This window comes from Balaenoptera ricei, chromosome 1 (assembly GCF_028023285.1).
Source record: "Balaenoptera ricei isolate mBalRic1 chromosome 1, mBalRic1.hap2, whole genome shotgun sequence".
Classification (NCBI taxonomy): domain Eukaryota; kingdom Metazoa; phylum Chordata; class Mammalia; order Artiodactyla; family Balaenopteridae; genus Balaenoptera; species Balaenoptera ricei.
Window position 1 is genome coordinate 20,909,363 of NC_082639.1, and position 14,399 is coordinate 20,923,761.

At 46.5% G+C, this 14,399-nt stretch overlaps 1 protein-coding gene across 3 annotated transcripts in view; it reads left to right on the forward strand.

Annotated features, from left to right (window-relative positions):
* The first annotated feature begins 261 nt into the window (after positions 1-261).
* The window catches only part of ARID1A (AT-rich interaction domain 1A), a 69,122-nt gene continuing 54,984 nt past the window's right edge, over positions 262-14,399 (forward strand). For 2 of the 3 annotated variants that reach the window (XM_059916146.1, XM_059916155.1), the window contains exon 1: positions 263-1,478. In XM_059916146.1, coding sequence (XP_059772129.1) covers positions 342-1,478 — 1,137 coding nt within the window. In that variant the 5' untranslated portion in view covers positions 263-341. Of the gene's footprint in view, positions 1,479-14,399 lie in introns of all 3 variants that reach the window. The other variant, XM_059916156.1, reaches the window with a different exon arrangement.

Consider the following 14,399-nt stretch of genomic DNA (forward strand, 5'->3'; position numbering starts at 1 on the left):
TGGGGAGCGGAGCCTCCACCGCCCCCCTCATTCCCAGGCAAGGGCTTGGGGGGAATGAGCCGGGAGAGCCGGGTCCCGAGCCTACAGAGCCGGGAGCAGCTGAGCCGCCGGCGCCTCGGCCGCCGCCGCCTCCTCCTCCTCCGCCGCCGCCAGCCCGGAGCCTGAGCCGGCGGGGCGGGGGGGAGAGGAGCGAGCGAGCGCAGCGCAGCAGCGGAGCCCCGCGAGGCCCGCCCGGGCGAGAGGGGAGGGCAGCCCGGGGGATTCGGCCCCGGGGCGGGGTGGGAGGGGGGAAGAAGACGAAGACAGGGCCGGGTCTCTCCGCGGACGAGACAGCGGGGATCATGGCCGCGCAGGTCGCCCCCGCCGCCGCCAGCAGCCTGGGCAACCCGCCGCCGCCGCCCTCGGAGCTGAAGAAAGCGGAGCAGCAGCAGCGGGAGGAGGCGGGGGGCGAGGCGGCGGCGGTAGCGGCCGAGCGCGGGGAAATGAAGGCAGCCGCCGGGCAGGAAAGCGAGGGCCCCGCCGTGGGGCCGCCGCAGCCACTGGGAAAGGAGCTGCAGGACGGGGCTGAGAGCAATGGGGGTGGCGGCGGCGGCGGAGCCGGCGGCGGTGGCGGGCCCGGCGCGGAGCCGGACCTGAAGAACTCGAACGGGAACGCGGGCCCTAGGCCCGCCCTGAACAATAACCTCACGGAGCCGCCCGGCGGCGGTGGTGGCGGCAGCAGCGACGGGGTGGGGGCGCCTCCTCACTCAGCCGCGGCCGCCTTGCCGCCCCCAGCCTACGGCTTCGGGCAACCCTACGGCCGGAGCCCGTCTGCCGTCGCCGCCGCGGCGGCCGCCGTCTTCCACCAACAACATGGCGGACAACAAAGCCCTGGCCTGGCAGCGCTGCAGAGCGGCGGCGGCGGCGGGGGCCTGGAGCCCTACGCGGGGCCCCAGCAGAACTCGCACGACCACGGCTTCCCCAACCACCAGTACAACTCCTACTACCCCAACCGCAGCGCCTACCCCCCGCCCCCCCAGGCCTACGCGCTGAGCTCCCCGAGAGGTGGCACTCCGGGGTCCGGCGCGGCGGCGGCCGCCGGCTCCAAGCCGCCTCCCTCCTCCAGCGCCTCCGCCTCCTCGTCGTCTTCGTCCTTCGCTCAGCAGCGCTTCGGGGCCATGGGGGGAGGCGGCCCCACAGCGGCCGGAGGGGGAACCCCCCAGCCCACCGCCACCCCCACCCTCAACCAACTGCTCACGTCGCCCAGCTCGGCCCGGGGCTACCAGGGCTACCCCGGGGGCGACTACGGCGGCGGGCCCCAGGACGGGGGCGCCGGCAAGGGCCCGGCGGACATGGCCTCGCAGTGCTGGGGGGCTGCTGCGGCGGCGGCGGCGGCGGCGGCGGCCGCCTCGGGAGGAGCCCAACAAAGGAGCCACCACGCGCCCATGAGCCCCGGGAGCAGCGGCGGCGGGGGTCAGCCGCTCGCCCGGACCCCGCAGGTACACGGCTGAGTGGGGAGGGGGCTGGGGCGAGCGGGGTCCTGGGAGTGGGGGGCGGTGGCGGGGAGCAGGCCACAGCCGTGGGCTACCCCCAGTCCGGGGCCCCCACTGCTGGGGAGCTGCCATTGTCTCGCTCTTCCCTCTTAAAATGGCTGCCTGTCTGCCTTCCTCTCTTTCCCTCCTTCAGCCTTTGTGTGGGGCTTTCCCTGAGGTGTATGCTCCCCTTCTCCCTTTAACCTGGTCCCTTCCAGCCCTGGGAGTCTTCCAGGGGGTGCGGAGCAGAGTGTGCGGGAAAGGGCCCGGCCCAGGGTGACGGGGTGCTGGGGGGTCAGGTTAGGGGTATAGGCAGTGCTAGGAGGTCTGGAGTTGAGTGAACAGTTCTTTGCTCACCTGCCGCTCCTCTCTGCTCCACCCCCCCCCGCCCACTTTCTTCTAGGCCGGTCCCCATCTGTGTTTTCAAGGAGGGGCCCCTCGGGCTCGGGGGCACCTCGAGGGAGGGCCGGGGCCTGCTTGGGAGCAGCTAGAGGCCGGCTGCGGTCCACCCAGGGCAGCCCGGGCCGTCTCCTGTCTTAGTCTCCGTCGGCCCAGTGGCCTGGGCTTCTCCCTGGAAGTGCTGGTAAACAGCTGAGTGATTGGAGTAGTAAGTGCAGATTGCTTTGGTTTGGGATTTGAATTATGGAGGTAAAATCCTTCTGTCAAAGCCAGGAGACAGTTGGTCTTAGGTTGACATCCTATCTGTGATCTGATTGGCTCCCCATCTCCTGCTCTTGGCCATTTATAATTGCCTCTGATGTAATGGTACAACAATCCTGATGAGCTCATAAACTTTTACACTCTGCTTTTCTGCCAGTGATAACCCAAACCATCGCTGCCACTATCTGCCTTTTATTCCAGAGCTGAAATTGGCTGTGACCTTGAGGAGGGAGGTTTAAGCAGCAATACTGTATCAGCAGGAGCAGAGCCCAAGACAGGCTGCCCTTGTTACATTGTGTCCGAAACAAAAGAGGAGGCAGTGGCATTTTGCTTGTACCTTGGATTTATTTTGCTTGTTATGTTTTATGCAGACTGAAATAGATTCTGTGTTGTCAGAACAGTAGCTGAGTTTTTCTCTACAATGGGTTTGCTGTTTGTTTTGGTTTTGTGACTTTCCTGATGGTATAAATGACTTCTTTGATGGCTCTGAAGATGCGTTTGTCTTGAGTAATTTTGACCCTGTTTGCTTTGCAGAATTGAAATTATTTTACTGACCTTTTTATTGAGTGGCAAATGTGGGATCTTTATCAGAGGGGGTAGGAAAAAACTTTCTGAGAACTGGAAGCTTTCTGAAAGAGAATTTCATATTTAGGTGTTCTGTTTTAAGGAAGGCTGGCCTCATTCTTTGTTTACATGTTAACACTTTTGTTAATTGAACTTTGGGAGAGCAGCTCAATTTAAAGGGAAGGACATCTTTCTTGATCTTGAGAGGGGCTGTTTTGTAAAGGCTTGGCTTGGTGAAATTTATCATTTGTTCCCGGAAATATCAAAAAGCCTAGTTTTCTATTTTGTCGTCATTCATTTTACAGCTTTGAAATAGAGGTCAACCAGTTTTTTTCTTTGCATTTTAAGTTCCATTTATTTCTATCTTCCAGGATAACAAAGATATGACCTACAATGATACTTAAGACTTGCTTAGAAATTACAACTTTTAGGTGTGTTTTTATGCATTCTGTTTTATTTTGCTCTTCCTCTTCATCATGTTCTGTGTTCAGTGCTTTGGTCAGGAATATTGGGTATTCTTTGGAGTCAGCTATCTTTTCAAAGCAGGAAAAAGTCTTCCTTCATGTCTGCCCCTCTCCCAGCAGTACCCAGTTGTACCTTTGTCCTATGAGATTTTGTTCACATTTTGTTCACTTCGGTGGCCTAATTAGATGTAGTCCCTCCCCATCTTAGAACTGCTTTTCTACTCTTACATTGAGCTGGGAATTTTGAAAATATTTATGTCAGGTAGCAGGTTTAGAGGTCTGTGCCTTGACTCCATGTCTTCCATGATGTTCTACATCTGGGCAAGAAATAGGGGAATTTTAAATTAGATTCCTAGTGTCTGGAGGAGAAATTTTGTCTTAGAACATCTTCTTTCTGGGTCATTCTATAGTTTATCTCTTTCCCCTCATTTTTTCCCTTTTGGGGGTGAGGGGGAAAGGAGGCTAAGAAATTTACTTTTCTTAACCCATTAGAGGAAATAATTTGGGGTAAGTCATGGCTCATTTAAAAACAAAAATTAATTTGAATTCTTTCAGCTTGGAGATATTCAAGCAAATTCTTTTTTTTTTTTTTTTTTTTTTTCGGTAAAACCAATTTTTGCCATATAGTAATTTCTGTTTTTCAGTCATTAAACAAATATTTGAGCACTTTCTATGTACTAGGCACTATGTTCTGTGCTGGATAAATGGTAGGAAAGTAGATACAGTCCCTGTTTGGAAGCTTGTCTGTGCTGCCTTTGTGCAAATTTTCTTATTCCCTTTTAACGTTAACAGGCCTAGCACTTCACACAACATAGATTCCTGTTGGATTTCAGTTCAGTTGCCTGTTCTCCTGAGACCCAGAGCATGGGCTGGTGAGCATTCACTTGTAGAAGAGACAGTGCAACTTCCAGTTTTGTGGGTTGCTTCAGGTGTGTCATCTAGATGAAGGTTGTAGGTGGGTAAATTTCGTTCTGAATTCCTTTTTGTTACTTAAGGATAAACTACTTGTCAGACCATGATGCCCTATTCTTAAGCATTCTTAAATAATAAGATCTTGCTTTGTCCTCTTCTTTCCCTAACTCAGTCTTGAATTGAGAGTTTTTTGCAAGTGTCACTTTGTTATAAAGCAGAAACTAACACACCATTGTAAAGCAATTATACTCTAATAAAGATGTTAAAAAAAAAGTTTTTTGCAGGGACTTGATTAACACAGCTAAGGTGGTAATGTTCATTTGATTCTGAATCTTTATGGAATAAAGATTAGGTATGTGTGTGTATTGTGGCTCTGTCTTTTTCACAGGAGCTGGTTGGATCCCATCAAACAAACTTTTTCTTTATGCCTTTCCATAAGTAGTATTGTATCTCAAGGTGTTGAATCCTGCTACTGATGAAATACTTTTCAGTCACCTATGTTCTTGAACCTCGTGTAAAGCTTTTTTTTTTTTAGCTGTAGTACCTTGAGCTGGTAGACTATGCTCATCAAAGTAAAAAATCCAATAGAATATGTAGTTCAGGATCAAGGTGGATTTGATTGTAGAAGCTTGGCTGTTAGTTCCTGCTATGGAAATATCAAATGATATTTCTGACTCCTGGGAAACAAATACAGGAATCCTGGGCTTATGGGAATGCCTACTGGCAGAAATTCTGGGCTGGCTGAAACACAGGACTCTTGGAGCTCTCTCAAGTAGGAGGGATCAGGAAAACCACACTGAGATGGCACTTAGTTGTGAGGGCTTCATGTTTCTCTGCTTTCCATGAGAGAACTGCTGTGATGAAGGTTGGGATGATGGTGAGAGAAGAGAGAAAGCAGTCAGGACCAAGGCTGGCTTCTTTGTATTGGGCCCTGTGGGGACTTTTTAAGGTTCCTTCCCTTGTGTGTGACACAGAGTAACCATGACAAGTGGCACCTGCTGTAACAAGATGATTTGGATTGCATTAAATATTCATATGTTAGATTGACTCCTGTAGGGTGTGAAGTCTACAGTCACCCTTTTGCAAAGTTAGCGAACCTTATTGTATGTATGTATGTATGTATTTATTTATTTATGGCTGCGTGGGTCTGCGTGCGGTCTTTCTCTAGTTGTGGCAAGCAAGGGCTACACTTCCTTGTGGTGTGTGGGCTTCTCATTTCGGTGGCGTCTCTTGTTGTGGAGCACACGCTCTAGGTGCTCGGTCTTCAGTAGTTGCAGCACGCAGGCTCTAGAGTGCAGGCTCGGTAGTTGTGGCTCACAGGCTTAGTTGCCCCATGGCATGTGGGATCTTCCTGGACCAGGGATTGAAGCCATGTCTCCTGCATTGGCAGGCGGATTCTTAACCACTGCGCCCCAGGGAAGTCCCAGTGAACCTTTTTTAAAATGTGGAAATAAGCTAACAAAGTAATGGTCCGGGTCTTTTCCCATTCCCATCCCCTAAAAGTTTGTATTGATTGGCTTCAAATCCCAAAATTCTAGAAGCAACTGAAGCATGCAAATATGGCTAAAATATGGTATTCAAAATAAATTGGCACTGAATAGTTCTTTCCTGCCAGTGAGATGGGATGATACTTTGGTCTCTGAAATGGAGTACTGATTCCCTTGGCTTTCATTTCTGGGTTTTTCCCTGTTTAGATTGGTCATTATCATTACTGATGTACATCGAGTTGTGTGTGGTATAGTAGTGAGCACTAAAGAGCACAGAACTCAGAAGGAAGAGGAGCTTTGGTTCCACATGCAGCTCTGGATTAAGCTGTGTGACTTTGGGCAGGGCATTTGCCTCCTCTGTTTCATTTTCTCTTCGTTGGTAAAGTGAAGCTGGTGAACTGCATAACCTTCTCTGATGCTACACATCTGTCTGTGCTTCCATATCTGGCTTGTTAGGAGGGCAGCTTCTTCCTGTACCTTCTTCAATAGGGATCCTGAGACCATCTTTCTTTCCCTGGGCTCAAGGAACTCAAGGCTGTTTTCTCTTGAGGATTTACAAGAACAAGCTCTAAATAGTTGGGTGCCACTGTGGTCTGTGGTCCTTCACAGAAAAAGCCCTACCAGATTGTTTTGCTTTGAGACTGTTAGTCTGTTTGTCATTAGTCATTTCACCTGGCTGGTGGTATTAATACACTAAACAGTAATTGAAAAATTAGACTTCATTAGAGCAAGACTTGAAAAATAGTTCCTTCAGAATCTCCATGAGGGGATTTTGGGTAGATTAGGGATGGGGTGAGGAGTGGATATTCATAAATTCAACATTAACACTGTTTCTTTGGTGGGGGGTGAATAGGAAGGTGGGGAGAGGTAGTATTAAGCTCTCCAGACTCTTCTGGTGTTTGGGCAGGTCTAGGTCTGGTTTGGGCAGTTGGTTGTAACCTGAGTGCCTGAACTTGCCCTGTAAGTTTTGCTGAGAGAGGAGCAAAATTTCCTGAGACTGGAACAGGAACAGGAAAAGCTAAGCGTCTCAGGGTCAACTTCATAGGTGTATGGCCATTTCTCATACCCCTGTTGTTTTTTTTAAACTATGTTGTGTGGTTTGCAGTTGGTTCTGGAAATGCTGTTCTTTCAGCTGTTCTCCAGTATACCAGAATTTCCAATTTTTCTCCTCCTGGTTTAGTAGTTAAAAAGTGTAATTTAGGCATCTCTTAGAGGTGTGTTAGAAGGAAGCTTCCCTTTATGAAAGAGGGAAAAAGGTAGAGGGAAAGGTGTTTGATAATTCTCTGCTTGACACAGCAGCTTCTTCTCTCTGAAGGAACCAAGTGTTTCAGAGCTTTGTGTAAATACTTGCTGAGCTGTCAATATGTACCCAGGAGGTTTCTATAGTAAGATGTAAATGGCTCTATAGAATGTTTGACAGGCAAATTAATAAACAGTTTTCAAGCAAAGATAATGCTCGTTTCTTCTCACGTGGTGGAATAAAATAACATTGGAGAAAAAGACTTGGGGGTAGGGAAGAGAGGGTAACGCTGGGGGGTAGAGGTGGGGGTGGAGAGCATGGAGATGAGAAGATATGATCTAAAAGAGGTTTGAAGTGAAAAGATGATGCCCTGGAAGGGAAACCTCCCTGGTTCTGGCTCCATGCTGAGTTCAGGGCACGTGGAGCCCTGTTTAAAATCGGTTGCAGTTTCAGAGTGAAAATAAACAGAAGTTTGGAAAGAAGCTCCTAAGTTTCAGTTAGTGAAGTAAGTGTGTTCCTAAAGCTTGGTTTATGAGACTGTGAGTTTTAAATTTAAAGCATTGTTCTTTCAGAACGTTTCTGTAGTTCGGTGAGATGTTTTTAGGGTTGGGTTTGCATTTTTGGAATACCAAAAAGGAAAAAAAAGATACTACAACTTCAGTGCTGTCCTCAGCCTCTGTTCTGCTTTGGCTCTCAGGATTATAAGCCCACTCCTCCAAGGGCCAGGTTTAATTTTTTTAAAAAAATAATTAATTTATTTATTTTTGGCTGCGTTGGGTCTCCGTTGCTGCATGCGGGCTTTCTCTAGTTGTGGTGAGAGGGGGCTACTCTTCGTTGTGGTGCGCCGGCTTCTCTTGTTGGGGAGCATGGGCTCTAGGCACGCGGGCTTTAGTAGTTGTGGCACGGGCTTAGTTGCTCCGCGGCATGTGGGATCATCCTGGACCAGGGCTCGAACCCGTGTCCCCTCCTTCATTGGCAGGCGATTTTTAACCACTGTGCCACCAGGGAAGCCTGGGCTGGGTTTAATTTATATAGCTTTTACTGGACTCCTGTGCATCACTTAATTTTATATTAAAATTAATGCCCCAGGTTCCTGGGTCAGTACAGTGTTTGCGGACTCGCTAAGTCCTGCCTGAAGGGTTATGTGGGTAGATTCAATCTTTGTTTTTAAAATTGCCATTTTAGGATTAAAAACGTTTCTGGTTCTTCTGGTGAAACATTCTTTTTATGGAGGAGGAGGTATTTTAGAAGTGTTTTATCTGTCTGCCTATCATACTCTCCCTTGGTAGCCTTGTGAGACGACCGGATTTACTTTCTCAAAGTCTCTTTTTAAACGTAATCCACTGACTCTGACACCAGTGTTCTTCACAAGAAATGTCTTTTAGACCAGAGTCCTGGAAGTGCCTTTTTGACTCAACATAGTAGCAGGGAGTATGAATGTAATTATGGCTCTGACCATAATTTTTAGTTAGGTTCAGCTAACTTACCAAAGGCTATCAGCTTGTTTTAAAACAAGATACAAAAACTTGGGTTGACACTGACATTGATTGCCCAGGCCTTTCCCCAGTATGGTGGTAGGGAGGGTATTAGAATTTCAAGCTTGTTGCTGAGAGCATGATTTCTTGCTCAGGGGGATCTGGAGATTCAAAGGGGGGTGGGAAGTAGTAGCTCTTTGTGAACATACCTACTAGATACTAGGGAGGGACTTAAAAGAGGCAATATCTGCTTCAGAGGAATTTAGTTTTCTTGGGAAGCATGCTTATGTGTACACATTTGGAAAACTTGCAAAGCAGGGTTTTACAAATGGATACAGACCAAACTAAGTGTATGGGCTGAAGGAATCTGAGAATAAGGAGCAATCACATTTGGGCAGAGTAAACCTGGGACAGCTTTTCAGAGGCAGTGATTTGTGAAGTTAAATGTCCAAGAAGGGGAAAGTTAAAATATTAATTTGCTTTTTCATAATGCTACTCTGAGTTTCATGGGCTTTACAGAATTCAAATTACACATCCACCCCCAGACCTGTAGTTGTCTCATTCTGGTGACTTTGAGAATTTGGACTGTAACCAGTTCCATGAAAGAGAGTGGTTTCAGGGTCTTAGTGGTTCCTGTGGTTATGTGGGGCCTTTAGTACAACCTGCCAAGTTCTTGGCTAGTTCAGAGGCTCTTTTGTAGTAATTTTGGGTTTGGAAGGTTGTGTCACCTTCAGAGTTGTGTGCCCTGGACAACTCTACAGTGACAGTTGTTCAACTTTGGTTAGAGAGCCTGAGTTTTTTCTTTTCCGGCAAAGTTAATTGACCTTTCTTAAAACAGGAGCCATGAGGTACCTGTCTGGACTCAGGCTGCTGCTGTTTCTGAAGGTTTGGGAGCTGTGCTCAAGCTGAGTTGCTTGGATCAGACCTTATATTGAGGGTTGTTGGGTGGGTAAGCCTGCACATATGCAGTTTGCCCATCTGTTCACAGAAATGGCCTTTAATATTGTTTTTGATTAGGTTGCCTGTGGCCAAGAAGCTCATAAATGCTGCAAACACATGCTTATTCCTTATGGGAGCCTCTGAAATGTAGTGATTTTGGTTTCTCTTTACCTGCTAGTCCATGTGTGATTGGATCACATGTGGTTTCTGGCCCTTTTCAAATGGTAAGTGGATGCTTAACAGCTGAAGATGCATGGAGTGTCCAGTACCAGGCTACTGCAGCGCTTCCACCTGGAAGAGGAGGGTGGGTTGCACTGTTCCAGTATAAACATATGGAGTCTTGAATGCAGATTCTAGTTTGGAAATGTCTCTTCCACCATCTTTACCTTGCCATTCTGGCATTTTTGCGAAAGTGAGTTTCCAGTAACTCAGAATTGGGCACAGTGGTTCACCAGCAAGTGTGTAGGGGCTTGAGATGAACTCCTTAGTCAGTCCAGGTTTTAAGAATCCAAGTTGGGGTGAATGTTGACTTAACTGCCTTGAGTATTCTTCCCTGAACTTGCTCTTCCCCCTATTTAAATGGATGGCATTAGTATTTATTGAATTTGAAGGGACATCTGAGTGAACTTTTATTTTTGTTAGTCATTTGTGCATACTAGAAGATGGTCTTGGGACAGGTTGAGTCTGTATTTCCCAGTGGCTTCTGCATTTTCTAAGGGTGGACTGCAGTGGGAAGAAGTCTAATGCCAAGAATGCATTCCAACATGCTGCAGAGTAGGAAATTTGATCCCTAAAATGTTGACTTAGTGTTGGTTATGGTACATATTAGAAATCACTCAGTAATCCAGGACAGATTTTTGTCGTCCTCCAGGAAGTTAATGTTGGTATGAAATACGAAGGGGCTTTGGGCACTGGGCTGTGTGCTCTGCAGGCCCAGAGTGCTGCTTGAATATGAAGAGGAAATGTGCCATGTGCTTTTTTTTCTCTCTTTTGCATTTGGGCTTCCTTATGGCTTCACTGCTTCTGGGTTCCTAAGTCTGCAATGTTAGGTATTAGACTTCCTCCTCCCTTGGCACTGGCACATTCATGATTTTTTTGTGGCTCATCACCAGCAGCCAAGATTTTTGTATGCTTTTCCCTCTTAAACTTGTTAGCTTTCAGCTTGCTTGTTTATAGACATCTCTGTTAAAAGGAACTCCCCCCTCAAGATCTAGCACCAGCATGACGGCAGCAGGGGAGTTTAGGGATTGGTGTGATATTTGAAAACCCATTTGCTGTGTGCTTAGTGTTTTTATTTTGCCTCCTGTTTTCCTTGAGGTCACAACTTGCATGAGTGCATCTGGGTCCAGCTGTTTATTCTCAACTGACTGGTGCCTGGTGTACTTTGACTTTAAGAAGAGTGTGAGTTCAGCCACGTGGTAGAGGATTAAAGGCTACATCGTGCTGGGTGCTTCCTTTTAGAGGAAACAGATATGTCTTTGGGCTCTTCTTGCCCAGTGATTTCCCCTCTCTCTGGGGTAGACCTTATTACAGCTTTCTGTTGTTCTTAGAGAACAAATCACCTGAGCAGAATGCTGGGAATTGGTTGCTCTTTGTTACTACATCTTTTCTGGTGAATACAGATGGCTTTCTCTCTTGCCTTTTGGACAAGATTCTGTTCTGGTCGGAAGGTGATGGAGTTTCATGGCATTAGTTTAGGAGTGTGAAACTCTTGATTCAGATTTGGATAACCTGCCTTTCGTTTCCAGACTTCTAACTTTTTACCTGTTTAGGAATCTGGGCTGCCAAAGATATTAATAAGGATTTGGGGATCAATTCTGTAGGTAGTTTGTCCACAACTTTGTCCTGGGCCAGGGGTAGGCCAAGGACCTCACTGAGTTCCCTGTTTTCAAGTGATGGTGTGTTGGGGGTGAATATTAATGATAATTACCATGTAGTTGAGTACTTGCTATGTGCCAAGCACTAAGCTTGGGTCTCTCCAGGAATTTCTTTATTTAATCTTCACAATCATGAGAGATGGGTTCTAGAATTATTCCTCCCACTTTACAGATGAGGAAGTAGAGTAAGAATGAGAAATTCGCCCTAGGACAAAAAACTAGTAAAAGGTAGAGTTCAGATTTGAATCAAGGTTTGTCTGATTCTCCAGAGCTGTGAAACATTATACAATACTAAGTTTGCTTCTCCAAAATAAATTATTCAAGCACTAGACCTCGTTGGGACATTATTTTTTGCAATAGTCTAGAACTCTTTTTTTAAAAAACTATTTATTTATTTATTTAGGCCGTGCCGGGTCTTCGTTGCGGCATGCGAGATCTTTAGTTGCAGCGTGCATGTGGGATCTAGTTCCCCGACCAGGGATGGAACCCGGGCCCCCTGCATTGGGAGCTCAGATTCTTAGCCACTGGACCACGAAGGAAGTCCCTAGAACTCTTAAATGGGGTGAAAGACTGAAAAGCCTTTAGTTACAGTTTGACATTATGCCTAGATTTCTGTCCCATCCATCTCTTCCATTTAGAATTTTATTTAGGTTTTTGATGAATGTCTGTATGAGCCCAATGGTAAGAATTGGCAGGATTTGGTCCTTAGGCCCTTTTCTCTTTGAGAATGGGGATAGAGGTAGGATTCAGGCTCAAAGATAGAGCCCTTCACTGTGGCCTAAATGAGAGTAACTTGCATTATGAAAATATTTGCAGAGTGATTTTACTTTCTAGAACTTGGAGCACTCACTGGAGAGATGAGAATTATTGTCTTAATTTTCCGCTTCAGGGAAGTGAACACGTAAAGGTTAAGTGCCTCACACAGTTTCATGTCAGAGTCAGCTCTAAAAGCGAGGTTTAAAGTTCCCTTAGGCTGTGTGACTTCAGGCAAGTCACTTCTCTGAATCTGTATCCTCAACTGTATAATAAGGAAAAATATCTACTTGCAGCTGTAGTAAACGTTAAATAACATACATGAAAGTATTACTTGTTATCCAATAAAATTCGAACACAGCTCCTAGTTGGTAGAGGCCCCTGCTTGAGAGGGGGATAGAATTGAGTGGTTAAAGACAGACAACATTAGTCTGTGCTGAATTAAAAGCTATCCCATAGTTTTGTTTTCTTTGTTTTTTAAATAAATAAATAATTTATTTATTTTTGGTTGTCGTGTTGGGTCTTCGTTTCTGTGCGAGGGCTTTCTCCAGTTGCGGTGCGCGGGCCTCTCACTGTTGCAGCCTCTGCCGTTGCGGAGCACAGGCTCCAGATGCACAGGCTCAGTAGTTGTGGCTCACGGGCTTAGTTGCTCCGCGGCTTGTGGGATCTTCCCAGACCAGGGCTCTAACCCATGTCCCCTGCATTGGCAGGCAGATTCTCAACCACTGCGACACCAGGGAAGCCCTATCCCATAGTTTTTACTTGGGCCCATAGCATTTTTAGCTCATTTTAGGATGATGGCCTATGGTGGCCTCCAAGTATGACCAGTTGAGAAAACTGCCCAAAAAGTCATTCTTGAAAATGCTCCTCAGAGGCTAGGATTGGAAACCTTAATTAAATGCCATGATATCCTTTCTGCTCGTTGATGGCCAGCTGATCTGAGAATCTGGTGGTCTCTGAGTAGACCATTCTTAATGACTTCCCTCTATCTCTCATCCCCCACCCCTCAGTGCCCCAGTGGCCACCTTGAGTTTTGCTGTGATTCCTTTCCTTGTGTCCCTTGTTGTGAAGTCCTAGTAAATAAACCCTCTAAGAAGACTCCTGACAAGTTACCCCATCTCTCAAGTGGATGAGGTCTCTTTGAGGAATGGACATTTGAGCCAAAACCTGTCCCTAGTTGTATGAGTTAATAAGGATTGTGCTTGGCACAGAAATGGAAGTTACAGAAATGGTCAGGTAATAAACATTAATAATGCAAAGACCAAGTGGAGAACCAGTGTTGTAGTTCATGGGGGCTTTCTGAAAACCTGATGTGGTTTCTGAATCCTTCCCATTGAAAACATGTTTCCTGTACCAGACCTCTTTTCCCTCCTGCCTGAGAAGGGAAGCTGTGATCACTGTGACCTGGCTGCGATGAAGGCAGAGGCTTCCAGGAGGCAGGATGCTGACAGTTTGATCTGTGATTTGATATTTGTATGTACAGACAATACTCTGGTAGTCATATGTTCCGTGTGTGTGTTTTTGTGTTCTAGACTCACTTTATCATCCCTCTGCCATTCAGCTTTATTTTCTCTCTGTTCTTGTTTTTTTCCTTTTTCATTCTTTCCTTTGGTTTCTAACTCTGTTAGTAGAATGCAAAGCACATGGAGACTTCAGTAACTTTAACACACCAGAGCTGATAAAATGTCTTCAGAGAACCGGAGAGGCAATTTATACCACTTTCAGATCAACATCGTTTCAGTGAAGATTCCTGGTATCTGCTTACCTCTGTTGGAATGGCCTGGCTAACTAGAGGCAGGATGTGTCTTTATCTAATAAACTAAGAAACAAGTTTCCTAGATGATCTCTCCCTCTTCTCTTTTCTCACCTTATTGCCTTTGGTCTGGAGACTTTCTTAGCCCTCCTTAATCTGTTTTGGGGGTTCTGTTGGTCTAAGACAGATTTGTAACATTCTTGTTTTTCTTTCTAGTCTGTGATTTGAATCTTCTGCTTTCCCAGTGCAGCTTTGAATTGGCTTCTTTAAAACCCCTACATAAAACCTCAAGTGACCAATATGTGGTCTCATTATGGTATTTTGGGTTAAAATAAAATGAGATTGAGATTGCCTTATTCAAGGCACACAGAATTTCCCTTTGGTAAATGTGTCTGGGTGAGTGAACACAGCAATCTCAGAAGAGTGTATGAGCCAAAACAGACTTGGTGGGGGGGGTACGGATAAATATTAGCTAGATTTCCGTAGCTTAGCGTGCCAAGTATTCATCCCAATTTGATTATACTGGCCAGAGATAGCAGGAAAGACAGCTGGTAACTTTGGTCTAGTCTCATGCATTTCTGGTATAAATGATGAAGCCAGGCTCTTCTGTACACATTTGTGTGGACAGTGGTGTAGAGGAGGTTGGTACCAATGTACTTTTGGAGCTCTGAAAAGAATAGGAGAATCTATAGTACTCTATGGCTTTTCATTCAGGGAACTGCTGACTTTAAAAAAGCCTGAGGATTTGGAAGCATCTATAATCT